We start from the raw sequence: 17,720 nt of genomic DNA, 5'->3' as shown, positions 1-17,720 counted from the left end.
TTTGCTATTAGATAGGCGTTGGCCGCAAATGATTCTCTTTCATATTAAAATTTTTTATTTAAAAAAATTTAACGAATACAAAAAAAAATCTAACCAGAAGTAGACTTGCATATTAGGAAATGTGCAATATGTACTTAAATCTCTTATTTTAATATATCTTAATAAAATTTGTTATTGTTTTAATAAATTATTTTATTTATTCCAGTTTTATATTTTTGTTGATACAAGTAAATGAAAACATAAACTATTGATAATTCCAATTTAATATTTAAGAGCTTTCGTGTGTGCATACCTATGTCTAGTTTAAGATTAAATGTTAAAATTAAATTAAATAATATATTTATTTCATATAATAACATGAGTGAAAAAGCTGAACAGAGACGAGATATTTTTATATCTTCCGATTATGGAAGACGCTTACCTAGATTATTATGCATTGTAACTTTGTAAGGTACCTTCCTTACCTACACCACTGTGTTGCCAGACTAATAAAAGCTGGTTCTTTTTACTAAAAAATGGTAAGAAAACCCATTTTTTGAGAAAAAAGAACCTCACCTCACATCCCTTCGTCTCTGTTCAGTTAATTCATTTATAATTATAACGTAGGATGTAATATTAGTAAATATATGTGAAAAGTTTTTATATTTTTAAAAATATAAAATAAATTTGATTTATAGCTAATCGATAAAAGTAGGGTTCATTTTTTAAATAAAATGCTTTCCTGTCGTATTTAGATAGTATAATATGAATGATGTGTGCAATATTAATAGATTTGTTTGGAATTTTTATACATTTGTAATATTTAAAACATGTTACAAGGTCATAACCAATATTATGGTTTTAGAAATCTTGTTTATTTATCATTAGTATGTTAAAACGTAAATCAAGACATGGAAAATAAAAAATACTGTTACAGAAAGATAATACAAAAAAGTCGATTAGGTCTTGCATATCACACATGTAAGTACCTACAAATAAAAAGTATTATTTTACAAGATTTTTTTTAATGTCTTGCTGTAACAAAAGTTAAATGAAGGTAACTATAGTGTCTTTATTTTTTATGTAGTTACCTACACAATTATTTATAATTTTACCCTTTTAAAAGTAAATATATTATAATATAATTTATGTCACTATCTTTCATTGAGAAGTCTTACTAAATATTGTAATAATAACTATTGACATCATATATAATATCCAATATAAAGATATGATACTTATGTATAATTTTCACATAATATGTTATTTAAAATTGGGTTAAATTTTTGTTATCCAATATATTATTATATTAGTGATAATTGAATTCTTTATTATCGTATTATTATTATTTAGGCTTCTTTATTCTTGCAATTTGATATAGTTCATTTTGAACTATAGTCCATATGAAATAAATCTTATATTTCAGTAGCAGGAACTTCTGCTCATTACATTTTTATTTAAAAAAAAATTATTATGCGTTTTGTTACAAAAATCTTTGTTGACTGATGAATGTTGATTTAATTTTGTGTAAGTGAATAAAAATTATATATGGACTAACATAGTTTTATTTTTTCTTCCATAAATACTTACACGAAATGGAAAGATAAGCGCCCGATAAAAAAGAGCGTGTATGCCGAGTACACGTGTCAAAAGTGAAACTTCTATGGCAAGATTCAAACATTAAGAAAAACTTCGAGAAGTTTTACAAAATACATCACCGTTGTTTCTTTCGAAAATTAGAGATTCCAAAAAATAATTTATGTGGCCAATTATGGCTGCCTCTTTAAGTAATTTTTAGTAAAGTACCTACTTTACTAAGTACGTACTTATTTTAATAAATTTACCTATACCTACCTATACATACCTAGCTACTAGTCTAGAATCTTCCAAAAAAATGCTAAAGTTCACAAAGTGAACTGTGCCACGTTAAAAATTTTAATTCAAAATAATAGATAGATGTAATCATATCGCTGTAATAAAAAAAATGTTCATTTCTTACCCTCTCTGACTTTCTAAAATGTTTTCTGGCACTTTTTTTTAATTTTGCCCTTCTGATTTCTGCGACTCATCACCTCTACTCTACCAGTTACCCAAAGAGTATAATGTATAATAGGGCCATTGAGATATACATATGGAGACGACACCGCCTACATCACTATTCACTAATTATGTTCCGCTCAACATACGCCATATGGCGTAACTGCACGCTCATTTTTTATTTGTTTTAAAGTGAAACGCATCAAAGAAGCCTTCGTGTGTGTTACGATATTGCACAAATATATCATCAGTAAGTTCCTATTGCACAAATATATCAGGATAAGTCATCGGTAAGTTCCTAACTAGATAATAATTTTTAAAACTTAGATTTTGTTCGTGGTGTCTCCTCCATACGTAGTATTATTATCTCAATGAATAGGGCACAGTTACCTATCGAAATCGAAGACCTTTTTTCCTAAGTAGTTTTTTTCCTAGTGAATTGTTTTCAGAATTTGAATTTAGAAAATAGGAATATTATCGTTTTTTTTCTTACAGTCAATAATAATTATCGTCAGCCAGTGCCCAGTTAGTCAGCGGAAACATTAATCATTATTTCTGAAATAAAATAAATGCACAAATAAATGCATACAAATAACACCAAAAACGCAAAACGCATCATGTTTTTTTAGTTTCATTCCTGCAAATCACATCAATTTACATCTCTCTACATTATCTATGATTTTTGAGTAAAATGGCGTATGTAAAGCATTGCTGCGCTGTTGTAAAATGTGAATCATTGTTTCCGATTTTCTGAACATTTTGCCGCCACTGTCAAAATATTGTTTTGTATTTTTTATTATTTTGTAAACTTTACTCATTAGCTGGTTATTTAATTGCTTTACGAAATAATAAATATTGCCAAGTACAGAATATGAAAATGTAAGATCTTCATACATTCGTACATAGTTCAAACATCAGATTTTAATATTTATTTAGTGCATTTTCATCCGGACAGTTTTTTTGAGTAAAAATAAAGGAAATTATAAATCTTTTACAATGGATATGGAACAAATTGTAATTAAAAGTGAAATTCAACCTAATGGAGACATTCTTTTGTTTTATGTGGATGGTAAGTTAGTAAGTTAGTTAAGTACCTTATCTATTACCTACTCAAGTCATAATTTCATACATTTAATGTTTGAGGTCAATACCAAATTTTAACAACTGTTTAGTAGTTTCAACCGTTGACATTTGTTTTGCAGAAAGTAATGATGTGTCCAATGCAGGCATTCTAGAGAGCGACCAGCAAGAAGATATTCAAATGCTTTCAGAAACTAAATATGTAATCGAAGACACAGGTGAGAGTGAATCAGCTGACGAACTTGACTTGGCGCAAGCAAGTGAACAGTTGGCCACAGAGCAGTGGCTAGATGAAGAGATTAGACGTCTAATTGTTTTCTATCTTGATAATAAAGAAACATTCCGCAGTGGTACTACAAAAAAGAAACATCTATGGACTGTCGCCTGTAAAACAATGCTGCTCGGTAAACAACCTCTTTCATGTGAGTATAAACTGCGCTCAATTAGAGATAAATATTATCAAATACATTTAGAAAAGCTAAAGGGAAAGAATATACAGTGGCAGTTTTATAATCTTTGCCACCAGGCCTTTCAGGATGAAAACCCTGTAGACCCTGTAGACTCATACCTAAATGTAACAGAAAGCAAGCCAGAGGTCATTGAAAATACAAATGAAAATAAAACCAATATAAGAAAGTCTTCAGCTGACGCTAATGTGGAAAAAATGTTGAGACTCTATTTGCAATACAAAACTTACCATTTAAGCAATGTTAACCAAAAGTCAGTTTGGGAAAAAATTGCATCTGACATGGGCGAGAAAGACGTGGACTATTGGCACAAACGTTTTTTGAACTTTAAGCAACATTATGTAAAAATGCTGTATAAAAGATTGGAGGTTGGAAGTGCAAGTGTAAGTTGGCCATACATGCACATCTTTGATGAAATATATGAAAATGATGAAGAATTTCAAAAGAAATTTTCTCCCAAACAGTTAACTCTTCAGGTAGATACAGTAGATAAAAATTCATGGAACACAACAGAAATAACATTCCTAGCTAAATATTATTATGACTGCTTTAAAGACTTTCAAGATCCCACAATACCTAATAGCTTTTTGTGGCATGAAGTTGGTCGCTTGCTGGATAAAAAGCCAGATTGTTGTATGGAGAAATTTCTAGAATTAAAAAATGCACATTTTGATAAACTTATTGAAGGTGGATATGACTTAACTGGTCGTGTTCCACTCGAAATAATATTGGACAATATAATTGCTAAAGAAACTCAAATAGAGTTGGATCAACCACGGAAAAGTTATTTCTCTGAAGATTGGCAAATGGAAAGACTCGATGTATTGGTGCAGTATATTTATGATAATATTAATATGGTCAAAGATCATGTATGTTATTATGTTTGTTGGGCAACAGTTGCTAAGAAATTAGGTTGCAGTGTTGTAGAATGTAGAAAGCAATGGGATAATTTGACTTCCTTGTATAAAACAATATTGGATGACAAAAAGGAAGACCCAGAAATGCAAATAGATTGGCGATATATAGATTTGTTTGATAGAATCTTTGATTACGGCATGGATGTTAATTTGTTGGCTGGATATGAGAAATCTAATAAACAACAAGCTGATTCAGGAAAAATTGGAGGTATGTATTACTTATTTACTAAAGATAATACAGTTCATGCATTTAATACAGTATGTATTTTAAAAAATTATTATAAATTCTCACACTAAAATGATTTTCTTTAGCCTGCTCCTTGTATTTTAATAATGGTTATAATATTGTGTTTTAATATGTTCTCTAGAAAGGTATATTTTGATTTTATCTTATACTTTTTTATTTATATAACTTTGTTTTGAATATCATGTTATTTGTATTATTTAATTTTGATTTATTAATGTTTTTCTTTTCATATATTATTCCAGTTAAAAAAATCCATATTAAGGACTTTGATGATAAAGATAGGGACAATCACTCTGAAGATGAAGTGTCCTACGACGAAAGAGGCTTCACACTACGCTCTAAGCGACGAAGCGGTGATGCAAAGGCCTACAAAATACTAGAATATTACCTAAAAAACAAAGACAAGTTCACGTCAAGCAATTACAAAAAATTAATACTCTGGGAGGCGTTAGCAAAACAGATAGGCATGACAGCCGCAGAATGTGCACACAGGTTTAGGAACTTCAAACAAGTGTACACGAATTATATTCAAAGAGAAATTAATAAACCAGAAATGCCAATTATGTGGCCTTATTACGCTCTGTGCAAGAAAGTATTCGGATACAGAGCTATAAAGGCGAAACTTAAGAGCGGAAAAGCAGATTCTAGTGATAGCGAGGATTGGTCCCCGAAAGATATTAAAAAGTTAATTAATTATTTCGCAAATAATTTTAACAAACTCGATAATGACGTTGAAAACAAATCCAAATGGACCAACTTGGCTAATGAAATTGGCAGGACCGAGAATAGTTGTTCGGAGAAATTTATAGAGTTACGTAAATCGTATAGGAAGCTGAAGACAATGAAGGCTAATAATCCAGATGTAAAGGTATCATGGAAGTATTTTAATATTATGGATGAGATATATAACAATAATCAGAAGACTGAAGTTGAAGGTATGGAGATAGATGAAGAACAATACATGAATATTAAATCTGAAGTACCAGATGGTAAGAATAAAATATATATAATAGAATCTTTACCAATCTGTTGTTCTTATTTTACAATAATAGTTGTGACTAATATAGTATGAATGGAAATAAACTTTTTAAAAATTGCTTAAAGTATAAAACTTTGATATCTTAAATTACATGTAGTATTTACTAAAGCAACTTATCACCTTTTATTTAATAAGTGAATATGATAATGTAGTGACAACAGACATAACACGACACAATATTAAATTTTTATATTGACAATATTTTTTGCAACTATCATACTATTAAAGCTAGCGCGCAAGAGAAACTTTTGTCTCCGCAACTATTTTGTCTCTCCCATCAACTCTATGGGCTATTAAGAAAGTGCGCGCACGTAGCGACGCATCTCCCCATAGAGTTGATGGGAGAGACAAAATAGTTGCAGAGACAAAAGTTGCTCTTGCGCGCTAGCTCTTAGAAGAGAAGGTATAAAAGTAAGAGCTAGTGAAAAAAAGAAGTAAGCGCCACCATGTGTTTTGTCTATTGTATTGGGTTTGAAGTTGAAAATTAACTTGTTTTTATTCAGTTATCAATCCTTGCAATTAAATAAAACCTATTTTTTTTTCAGATGATGATTTTCAATGTATCATCGTAATACCTGAGGGAGGAGACATGAGTCAAGCACAATTTATATACCAGAAAAAAGACGAAGAGGAGGTTGTAGAAACTGAAGTAATCAAAATGTCAAACCCATCTAAAGTATGGAATAAACGATCAAAAACCCGACTGCTCATACAATACTTGAAGTATTTAAAATCGCACGAAAACCAAGAAATCAACCGAAACGATATGTGGACTGAGATAGCTAATAAAATGGACGACAAAACCCCTGCTGCGTGCAGAAAAATGTATCTTTTACTCAAAAGTCGCCATAAAAATGATCCTTCCGAATCTACTCCATATTACAAATTAATGCAGAAAATTTTAGCTCTAAAGCCGATATTAAAATTGAGGAAAAATAATGATTTAGAAGAAAAAAAGGTTTACAAAGATGTACCATTAGATGACAGCAAAGTGGAGCAAGCTTTGACATACTACTTGCGCAATTTAGAAGACTTCATCAACCCTAAATTTGAGAAGAAATATCTTTGGTCTGAATTGGCCACATATCTATCAGAACCTGTCAATGTGGTGTTTACTAAAATAAATTACTTGAAGCAATCATTCAAAAACGGCTTAGAAACACCAATTAGGGGTATTTTAGAAGAGATATTGATTAAGGAAAATGAACTGAGAGAGAATTTGCAAGATAGCAAGAATATATCTTCTGAAGATAATTTAGAAGAAACATGGACTGATATTGAAACGGAGCGGTTGTTAACGTGGTATTTGGCGCATTTGGATAAATTTAAGAATCCCAAGTTTGTCCGAAGTTATTTATGGATGGAGGCTTCAGATATTTTGAAGAAGAGTCCTTTAGTCTGTTCCAAGAAGATGATGGAAATAAGGTCGCAGTATCGGTCTATGGTGAGGGAGAGACCAGAAGAGTTAGAAGAGTGGAGGTTTTATAATCTGTGCCAGAGGATTTATGGTACAGGAAAGAAGAGTGTCAGTGAATAAAGGAAATTTATGAACATTACACATAAATTTTGAAATATGAATTATGACTTGAAACTCAATCGTAAGCGTGGATTGCTTAGTGCGGTAATATTACATGTGCTTGTAAATATTATTTAATTGTTATTATAAATAAAAGCAAATAATTTAAAATGAAGTCAATAGACATATGATTATTTAATTAAGTATCCCGCAAAGCTATATTATTTATTTTCTAAAAAGGTTAACTTTTGTATATTTTTTATATTTCATTATTTGATTCAGAAAAATCTTTCCGTATTAGGGCACTTACTAAAATTACACCCAGCTCGTACACTTGCATTTCAATTTCGTAAAAAAACTGTTACCATTATTATTAATTTAAAGTTACCATTACTATATAGGAAGTAACCGTTTTAAATAAGGTCAAGTATTATACCTATTAAATACTGCAGGATAAATTTAATAAGCATACCACGCAAAAATTAGAGATTACACACGGTCATTCGATTATTCTATACAATTTACTTGGTCGGTGTTTGTCATCCGTACCATGTGGCACAAGGTCGGCTTGTCTAATCCTGTTATCTTCAATAATAATTAAATAGATACTTGTACTTTTATTTTTGAAATAGGCAATATCAATGTGTACCAAGAGACGTGTTTCTGGGTCTTAAAATATGCTCTATGCTAGATCAGCTAGGTCATTTATAATAGCTTTGAATATTTAAATAAATAAATAAATCATTTATTTCACTTAAAACATTTAAGAAATTGAAATTTTGGTCGTTTTTTACTCTTGTCACCACAAGACACACACTAAACACTAAATCATATTGTATGATCTTCTCTATTAGTTCACTGATTAGATACATTTGCTCTGCATTTTGACAAAAACATACCCAATAGGTAATACTTTAATTTGGACGAAACTTTACTTAAGAGATAGATTATAGCCTGGATTAGAACACGTGGGCAATTTTTCCCCAGGATAACGCAAGTAAAGCTGCTGGGTCAAGCTAGTTAACAATAAATTAGTCAAGTATAAAACGATTAAAACATAACGAGAAGTCTTAAAACCGGAAATCGTAAATTATTTTATTTTTAATAGGTACATATTTCAATAGTTCTTCTCTACCTCAAATACCTATTCTTCTTTAGAACCTTGTTCTCATTCCTTTTAATAAAGCTTATTACAAACCAATATAAATGTTTGCGTGTTAATGTTATTACCACGTGTATCTATTTTGTAAACGAGGTTAAATAAAAATATTCCCTGAATCACCAGAAAGCCCAGAAGACCATCGGGGAAATCTATAAGAAATGATTTTCAAAGCCATTGAGGACGAATAATGTGAGGAAGTCTTCCTAATTGAACATACTATAATACACACTTCGTACATTATCTTAAACTCCATTCAGCTTGTATTATAATGTCGTATATGTTACATAAAGAAGCCTTAGCAATGCTATCTGTGTTTAAGTCGACATCGAGTGGTATACTTTGAGGCCAGTGTAGTCGCCGTTTATTTTAGAATCTCTATTGTTTGTGCGAGTGCTGTGTAGATAAGGTATTTAGTATTTTCCATGGTTCATTGGGTACTTTCAATCGATTAAATTGATCTGAGCTTTTCACAGTTCTGTGCGGTTTTAGTGGGTATATTTTTGTGACGCTAGTTTTGAAAAAAGCTGTTACCAAATCTGTACAATACTTAGGTATTTATACTGCTCTTTCCCATATTAGTAAACCTTTATTAGTAATACGACTAATATCTAGTGACTTCATCATAAAACAATCTTATTCATTTTTTATAGGAAATTATCAATATCATATTGAGAGGTAATTAGCATATCTAAACATTCTCTACATAGAGTAATTTTAACTTCTCTTTTCAACTACTATTCAAGACGTGTTTCTTACTGTGGAAGTTATAATTTACTTATAATTCGAAGTGCATGATTTCATAAAAGGATTACTCGGGCTCATACGACTTCTCTTACAAATATGTCATGTAAAAGAAAATTTAATAAAGGATTTTGATCGGCGTCATGTTGCAAAGCTGACGAGAACTTGCTAAGTGTTGTAGTGTGAAAATAGTGTAGATTTAGGTGTACAATGAAACTCAAAGTGGACGTGTATGCGTTTTCCTCAATGCTCCTGTTGTTACTACGAATATCTAGTGCTGGGAGGGTGCAGGCCGCTGTCAGTTTCTTGTAAGTATTTCTATATGTTATACCTATCATTTTCATTTATTACTTTCTGGGTTAATTAATAAAGACTGGTTTATGTGGCTACCTATGTGGACTGCACAAAGCATAAACTTTTTTTATTAATTAGTTATATGCTTGTCTGAAGGAAGGTAGCTGAATAAAATACTACAGAAAAACGATATTAATATTGCACCTCTTCCAATGCCATGTCTAATAACATACTATAGACCGGGAGATACTGACACAAAATTTCGAGTCATTTTTAACAGGATGGCGGTTCTACAGGGGTCTTAGTACGCAATGACAAAAAGAAAAACGATGGTGTGAACGCTGGTACCGGCGGCTTAGTCGCGTGGGCGTTAGTCGAACTCGTCGGAAAAATAGCGAAAGTCAAACGATTTGTAACACAAAAATTTTAGAATTTACCGATAGCCCATAAAAAAGAAGTAGGCGGTAGTGTCATGCCATACTTTTCCGGTGTGACTTACAGCCCGCCATACCGACGCGAATGTGTTGATTTAAATAAAACAATTATTCAACCATTTGTATCAGGCTAACTTTTGCACAGGTAACCATCGTCGTGCAGCCATTTACGAAAATCGCCATGCCATACTTTTCGGACGATTCCAAATGGTCGCCATACCGCCGAAAATCTGCAAAAAATTTTTATTTCGCCAAACTTTTTGTACCAGTATTGCATTTGGATTTTTGGAGAGTATTTGATAAAATGTGACCATTATTATATTTGCCATACTTATAGTAGGGGGAAAAAGTGCTGTCATACTTGAAAAATTAATTTAGTATTAATTTATATAAGTGAAGATTTCCAACACCTAGATCTTTGAAATTTTGTATTTATATTCGTTGATCCTCAAACTTACACGAAAAATAAGTGCCATACTGTTACAAATCGTTTGACTTTCGCTATTTTCCGACGAGTTCGACTAACGCCCACGCGACTAAGCCGCCGGTACCAGCGTTCACACCATCGTTTTTCTTTTTGTCATTGCGTACTAAGACCCCTGTAGAACCGCCATCCTGTTACAAATGACTCGAAATTTTGTGTCAGTATCTCCCGGTCTACTACCTATATAACAGCTATTATTATTTATTACTGTACAGATGTTCAATGTAATTAGTTCCTATTTTTCTTGAGAGATCTATATTCGGACAATATTTGTAGGTATTCCTATTTTCTGTCCAACGTTACCTAGTCATGAATAAAGTAGCCAGGGCAACATTTTATGCTTATGTATCAAAATACTTGATTTAATAAATTGTAAAATAGAACACAACTATAATAGATAGCTACACGTCATATTATTCAAGGGTAGCGCACATATTATGCTGTTATTTTAATCCAATTTTACGACCTTCAAATTTGCTGCCCTAGAAACTAAAGTGTGACAATTTTCCCCTTAAATGCACATATTTATCGACTGTTAATCTTTTTGTACGTGTACTTAGCCTTGGCCTATATGTTTAATAGAAGCATTAGAAAATGAAATACGCTAGGTCAGAAACGTACCCCGTTTTACAAGTCCTAGGTATACCTATTATTTTGCATATATTGTTTTGCATTTGCATCCATTAAAATCACAAATATTGTACGAAATCTTATGAAAGATAATGATCTAATAAAACTTTCAGAGCAAACTCATCATATCAAGAGATGGAGTTGAAAGGAGAAACCAGCCTGTCGTTACGCGACATATTGCCTGTCAAAGCGAAGTACTATGATAAGAATCGAGCTCCAAAACTCCTGGGGGAGCCCACTATTGTGTATTTCCATGTTACTGTGTTGTCCTTGGATTCGATTAACGAAGAAAGTATGGTGAGTTTCAAATTCTGTTAGAGAAACAATTAAAAATCGTTTCAAGAAATATAAGAGTTTTCAGATTAGAGTCAACATGAATTTCGCGATTTCGATCTTTTACTGTGACCACGACGCATTGAGAGCAAACTTTTCTCTCAATCGCTATAGGTATCGATTATTGAGCGTAACATATATCTACACTTAAGAGATTCCAATATTTTTGTAAATTTCCAGACATACGTAGCAGACATATTTCTGGCACAATCGTGGCGGGATCCGCGTCTCCGTTTGCCAGAAAATATGCACGAAGAATACCGTATTCTGGATGTGGCCTGGCTCAATAACATCTGGAGACCAGACTGCTTCTTCAAGAACGCGAAGAAAGTTACATTTCATGAAATGAGCATCCCCAATCACTATCTATGGTTGTATCATGATAAAACGCTTCTGTATATGGCAAAGTAAGTTTAATATTTTCTACTGGAAAATTCGGTTCGGTATGTGTGTGAAACGTTTTTTTAGTGTGTTTTTATGAACATAATATACTATATAAAAATATGCCTCGTCGTATTATTATCAGTGTGCCTAGTGCGAGTTTTCATCGAGTACGAAACGTTACTATCGCGTTTGCGTCACAGCCGAATTAGTATGGGAAATCGAACAGCGCCCCTAGCGGACGTATGGGGAAGCTTTGATTCCCCATACAAATTTCGCTGTGACGCAGACGCGATAGTAACGTTTCGTACTCGATGAAAACTCGCACTTGGCACACTGTCTAGTTTCGTACTTCTAACTTTGTAATATAGTTTTGCTCACTTTGCGACTAGATGGCATTGTGATAATGATCTAGGAACATTTATTAATTTTCCAATTTTTATGCAGCTTGTTTTGTATGCCGCGATACTCAAGATTATGTTTGTAATCCACGATTTTCAGATTAACCCTTGTACTGTCGTGTGCGATGAAGTTTGAATCTTACCCCCATGATACCCAGAGTTGTTCCATGATGATCGAAAGTTGTAAGTAATTTATGCGTTCATTGTTGTGTGCATATTTTTCTAAAAAACGTAACGTATTATCTCCAATATCACAAAAATGTTATTTACAGTAATAAAATATCACATAGGCTTTTTTTTCAAAATTTGAATGATCACGTAGTTCTTACTCCTCAAGCGTAAGGAGTTCAGTTTATACTTAAGTACGTGAATGTTTAATGGAAATTACTTATTCTTTAAATATATAAATAAATAACCTATTTTCTAGTATCGCACACAGTCCATGACCTAGTGTTTATTTGGAACCTAACTGACCCGTTGGTTGTCAACCCGGACATCGAACTGCCGCAGTTGGATATATCCAATAACTATACTTCGGATTGCACCATTGAGTATTCCACAGGTAAAGTATTACTAAATTAACTGAGTTAGTTGTGTAGGTATCCTTTACAATAATATATGTTTTATTGGGCTTGATAACGAGTCTTAAATGTAAAATTTCCAGTTTTGAAAAGATAAATATATTTTTATTATAATAATATAGTTCGGGAGTAGATGCTACTTTAGGTGTCAGGAATAATTGTTAGAATAATAATTATTTGTGTTATACTATAACTGCTAGGCAATATTTGTCATGAGACAATCAAATGCATTTATTCTAATCATCCAATTTTTCTAAATCACTACCTCATTAAAAATGCTAAGTAGGTACCAAAAAGTGTCATAACAGCTAAAATACGTCTTTCGGAAAAACGATATCTACACTGATTTCTAGAACGATTGATTATTTTTGATGTGAAACTTCTTTAACGGGGCTGAAAAAAAAATTAGTGTAACATTTTTCCGTTACGCGTGACATTTTTCCGTTACGCGCTATCTTTTTCTTATCCCTACCACGCGTGATTCGACGTATTTCTGTAAAGTTGCATATAGTAAATTATTTTTTTAAAAATAAGGTCTTAAAGAAGTTTCACTTCTTTCGTGTGTGCACTAGTACACGCACACATTTTTTTCCTGAATCTACAGGTATATGTCAAAACGTATATTTCCAGGCAACTTCACCTGTCTAGCAGTGGTATTCAACCTCCGCAGACGTCTGGGCTACCATCTCTTCCACACCTATATACCGTCCGCTCTAATCGTGGTTATGTCCTGGATATCTTTCTGGATCAAACCGGAGGCTATTCCTGCCAGAGTCACTTTGGGTGTAACCTCTCTTTTGACTTTAGGTAATTATACTATGTTATTATTATTTATAACTGATGTAATAAAACAGATATCGGTTAGTTTTTTGTTGGTATTGCCATTTACTACGACTATTATTAGACTGACCATTTTATTTTCGAATGTTCTTAAAGTTATACCTATATTATTTATCTTATATAGTAAAGTAACTATTTACTAATGTTTGCCGTTACAAAAATTTGTAATCACTTACTTACTTATTATATTTATAAATAACAGGAAATAGTGTTGTATGAATGGTGGGTAATACTGTTCTATAATAAACGTAATAAACATTATGGATTGCGTGTGTTCAACCAAGTTGATAAGTTCAAGCATTATAATCATCATCATCATCATCATCATCATTATCATCATCATCAGGCGTATTCATTTCTATTGCAGATAAATACCTCCATCAGGCATGCACGTAATATCTATCTATATTTATATACCATGTTATTTAATATTACAAAGCTGAAGAGTTTGTTTGTTTGTTCGAACGCACTTATCTCAGGGACTACTCCTCCGATTTGAAAAATTCTTTCGGTGTTACATAGCCCATTTATCGAGGAAGGCTATAATATCATCACGCTAAGACCAACAGGAGCGGAGCACTGCAAGTAAAACCGCGGGACACAATACATCTACACATATTCCCTTTAATTTTTATCTCTATATGAAAGCAATACTTTTACTATATCTAATAAAAATTGAAGCATTTTTCCTAATTAGCTGTTTGAAACAAACCCTTCAGTTTGATTGATTTGAATAAATGGTATGTAGCCTGTAGAATTACCTACATACGATTTTACGTCAAAACAAACTTTTTACGTTATATTATGAAGCCACTGGTACAGGTTTTTTTCTATATCAATGCATTAAGATGTGTTTATTTCAGCGACACAAAACACACAGTCACAGCAGAGCCTACCGCCGGTATCTTATGTTAAAGCTATAGATGTATGGATGTCATCTTGTTCGGTTTTTGTTTTCCTGTCCTTGTTCGAATTTGCTGTGGTCAATAATTACATGGGCCCCGTGGCCACTAAGGCCATGAAAGGGTATTCGGATGAAGATTTGTCGAGGGATCTGGACGCTTTTAAGGTTAGTAAGTATGTATGTAATACTCTGAGAGTCTAGAATCTAGATAAATGTGGGTTGGTACGAGTGTATGATTCGAATAGATATTTCAAATTCATGCGCCGTTGGGCCAATTCAGACTGAAGTATTTTGAAAAATACGAGTATGATCTAGAACCAAGTTTTTTAGTAATGTTATTTGCATGAACTTTACTTGGCTAGTTTTGTTGCAACTCTTGGGGAAAATTATTTTCAACTATCATCGATTTAAAATGAGATGCTTTGAATAATAATGCACTATGCTAGTTTAAAATACTAATCATGTACTTACTAAAAACTGTACGATCCATTTCGAAACATACAAAAAACTTGGTTCTAGATTATATACTAAAGGGTTTTTTTTTAGTCTAGTTCTCTACATTTTATAGACATCTTAATAGTAGGTATTTCCATAAAACTTTCTCAAATATCTTTTACTGTTTCCAGAAATACCTAAAACTTCTGATTTCAAATTCAATCTCATTAACAAACTAATATTTCTTTAGCGCAAATAGGTACCTATTTTCCGTTTTTTTTTCAGAAATAAATTATTTTGATCCTCTAATTAACTATATTTCCAGCACATATTCCCAAACTCGGTGGACCCTCGCGCAAGTACATCTGCCTCGCTCCCGCAATACGACACGTTCTGCAACGGGAGAGAGACGGCTGTATACATCGATCGGTTCTCGCGATTCTTCTTCCCGTTCTCCTTTTTCATACTTAATGTTGTGTATTGGTCCACTTTTTTGTAATTTTCGTCTGTTATATTAAACATCGTAAAATTATTAACGTACTGACGCTTAATGTTAAATAAAAATAGTTTTTAAATTAAGTTTTGTTGCCTGTTGCACGAAATAACAAGTTAAAAGTATATGTGTATTAATAACATTATTGCCTTCTCTTCAATGATCTCGCATTTAATTGCATATTGCTATTTTATTTGTTCAGGCGGTAAGAATTCAAGGCAATTCAAGGAATCTTAATATAATTTTGTTTTTACTATTTCACATAAGAAAATTAAGCTACATGTAACATAATTAGACTAAATAATATTAAATAATAATTATCATTGAAAATTCTTATTATAGTATTCAAAAAGTCCCATTTTTTATTTTTACAAGAACACTAAATTAAGTTGTAGTTACTTAATTCTTAATTATTGCTTATTTAATCTATATTACATATAATAAATCTGTAGAAGGGTCAATTCTGTACATTAAAAATATTGAAAAAATAAATACCAGGGGGTGTTACTGGATCGATACCAAGCCCAAATATGTGATTAAAAAAAATTTTGTTTGTCTGTCTGTCTGTATGTGAAGGCATCACGTGAAAACTAACCTTTCGATATCGATGAAACTTTGTATTCATTTGTATGAAATTATACCTTATTATCCTGGGCGTAAAATAGGATACTTTTTATCCCGGAAAAATACGTAGAAAAAAAAATCTTAATTTTTCTTAATTTTTTAATTCCGCGCGGACTGAGTCGCGGGCGGAAGCTAGTATAATATATAACGATATTGTAAAATTAATTCCTTACAACAGTATTATTAATTTATTCACTGGGTTAATAATATAATAATTATATTTATTTCAACACGTGTGTTAATTGTATGTTTAATTTATAATATAATAATTGAGAAGATTATAATTTATATGTGTATTAAGTTTATAATTGTACTTATAAATATTACTTTAAAATACGTAGGTTGTTAAATTTGTTGTTAATTTTTTTTATGTTAATTTATTTAAAGGATAAGGGTAAGGTGCACATTTTAAAGAATTATAATAAAACGCAGTTATCCCATACATAAAAAATATAATAAAAGATAACACGGCTCCCACAGTGATCTTCTTAATTCATTACCCTTTTTCTGTTTGAATGTTGTAACTTAGTGTTATTTTGTTAATAAACAATTATAATTAATTTATTTGTATTATTACGTTGAAAATGAATCTTTTATTGGGCGAGGTTGAGCTTATATCAAAATGCTCTACTTTTTTTAATTAACCCCTAAATGACAGAAATAGCCTAAAGTTTTCGTCCATAGCTTTATCTGCAGGCGAAACCGCGGGCCACAGCTAGTATATAGACAATGGATAATTTATCAGCCAAATTGTCGCCTAAACATGCATATATGCATATAAAATAGTGTTCGCATAGTAACGATGTCCGTCTGGCTGTATGTCTGGCCCAGACTGCTAACAAGGTTACCTAAACACTAAATATTCGAACACTAAACTTAGGCATGCTTAAATTATTGTTTTGACTAGGCTTTGTTTTAGATGCGTTAAGGCGAAGTCCAAACTTTGAATGCAAATTAAATTGTAATATAATATTTTCGTAAGTATATTTTAATGACAGGTGCCTACTAATAATAATATGAACTTGAGAAATTAATACTTACATATCTGTTAATATTATGAATTGATTCTTTGTTTGTTTAAAAAAGCTACTCGACCGATTTAAAAATTTATCGTCCCATTTAATTATCGTCTCATTTTTACCCTTTTGTATGGGCTTTTTTATATTTGGTTTATTCCTGGCAACCCGGGGACACCAGAGCAAGCGTAGAAATTAATATTACCATTACCTAGTTAACATTAATTAAGTATGCCCATCTGAGTTCTGACAACATATTTTCCTACCATAATATCATCCTACATTGTCCTGTATTCGAAAAAATAAACTGCAGTATTCTCAAATGAAGCCCAGCCCAAGAGCAAACATGTTTTTTTACTAAACACTTCTATATAATTCCAACAACCTTCCCCTTAATCCTAACCTCTCCGCATACGAAGTGGACACCCGAAAACCGCACAATTGTTTACATTTGCATATAACATCACCGTCTAGACTCTACGTGATCTGGGATTCGATGCCCAACGTGCATGGCGGATGCATTTTTTAAATTTTATTTTAGGTAAGTACCTACCTATATGTTTTAATGAATTATCTTTGGAGATATTATGCATATATACATACTTGTTATACATAGCTTATGAACATTCGATAAGCACCTTCTTTTAATTTTACCTTGTACCATAATATAAATCAGGAAAGATCA

General features: G+C 31.9%; 2 protein-coding genes across 4 annotated transcripts; both read left to right on the top strand.

Annotated features, from left to right (window-relative positions):
- Window positions 1–2,720: 2,720 nt before the first annotated feature.
- LOC123703474 lies at window positions 2,721–7,457 on the top strand. Its single transcript, XM_045651475.1, has 4 exons — window positions 2,721–3,085; window positions 3,219–4,688; window positions 4,970–5,716; window positions 6,312–7,457. Exons 1-4 carry the CDS (start codon window positions 3,013–3,015, stop codon window positions 7,301–7,303), a joined length of 3,282 nt encoding a protein of 1,093 aa, XP_045507431.1. The 5' UTR covers window positions 2,721–3,012; the 3' UTR covers window positions 7,304–7,457.
- A 1,333-nt stretch (window positions 7,458–8,790) lies between these two features.
- Window positions 8,791–16,127, top strand: LOC123703475 (glycine receptor subunit alpha-4-like). 3 transcript variants are annotated; one of them, XM_045651476.1, is made up of 9 exons: window positions 8,791–8,850; window positions 9,233–9,493; window positions 11,141–11,324; window positions 11,541–11,767; window positions 12,243–12,325; window positions 12,570–12,704; window positions 13,354–13,530; window positions 14,412–14,632; window positions 15,228–16,127. In XM_045651476.1, exons 2-9 carry the CDS (start codon window positions 9,396–9,398, stop codon window positions 15,399–15,401), a joined length of 1,299 nt encoding a protein of 432 aa, XP_045507432.1. In that variant the 5' UTR covers window positions 8,791–8,850; window positions 9,233–9,395; the 3' UTR covers window positions 15,402–16,127. The 3 variants fall into 3 exon arrangements, with proteins under 3 accessions (XP_045507432.1, XP_045507434.1, XP_045507433.1); XM_045651477.1 differs by having other exon boundaries at window positions 8,813–8,850; window positions 9,251–9,493; XM_045651478.1 differs by having other exon boundaries at window positions 8,798–9,493; window positions 14,427–14,632.
- Window positions 16,128–17,720: the final 1,593 nt, after the last annotated feature.

This window comes from Colias croceus, chromosome 26 (assembly GCF_905220415.1).
Source record: "Colias croceus chromosome 26, ilColCroc2.1".
NCBI lineage: Eukaryota > Metazoa > Arthropoda > Insecta > Lepidoptera > Pieridae > Colias > Colias croceus.
This window is presented reverse-complemented; position numbering and strand designations above follow the sequence as displayed.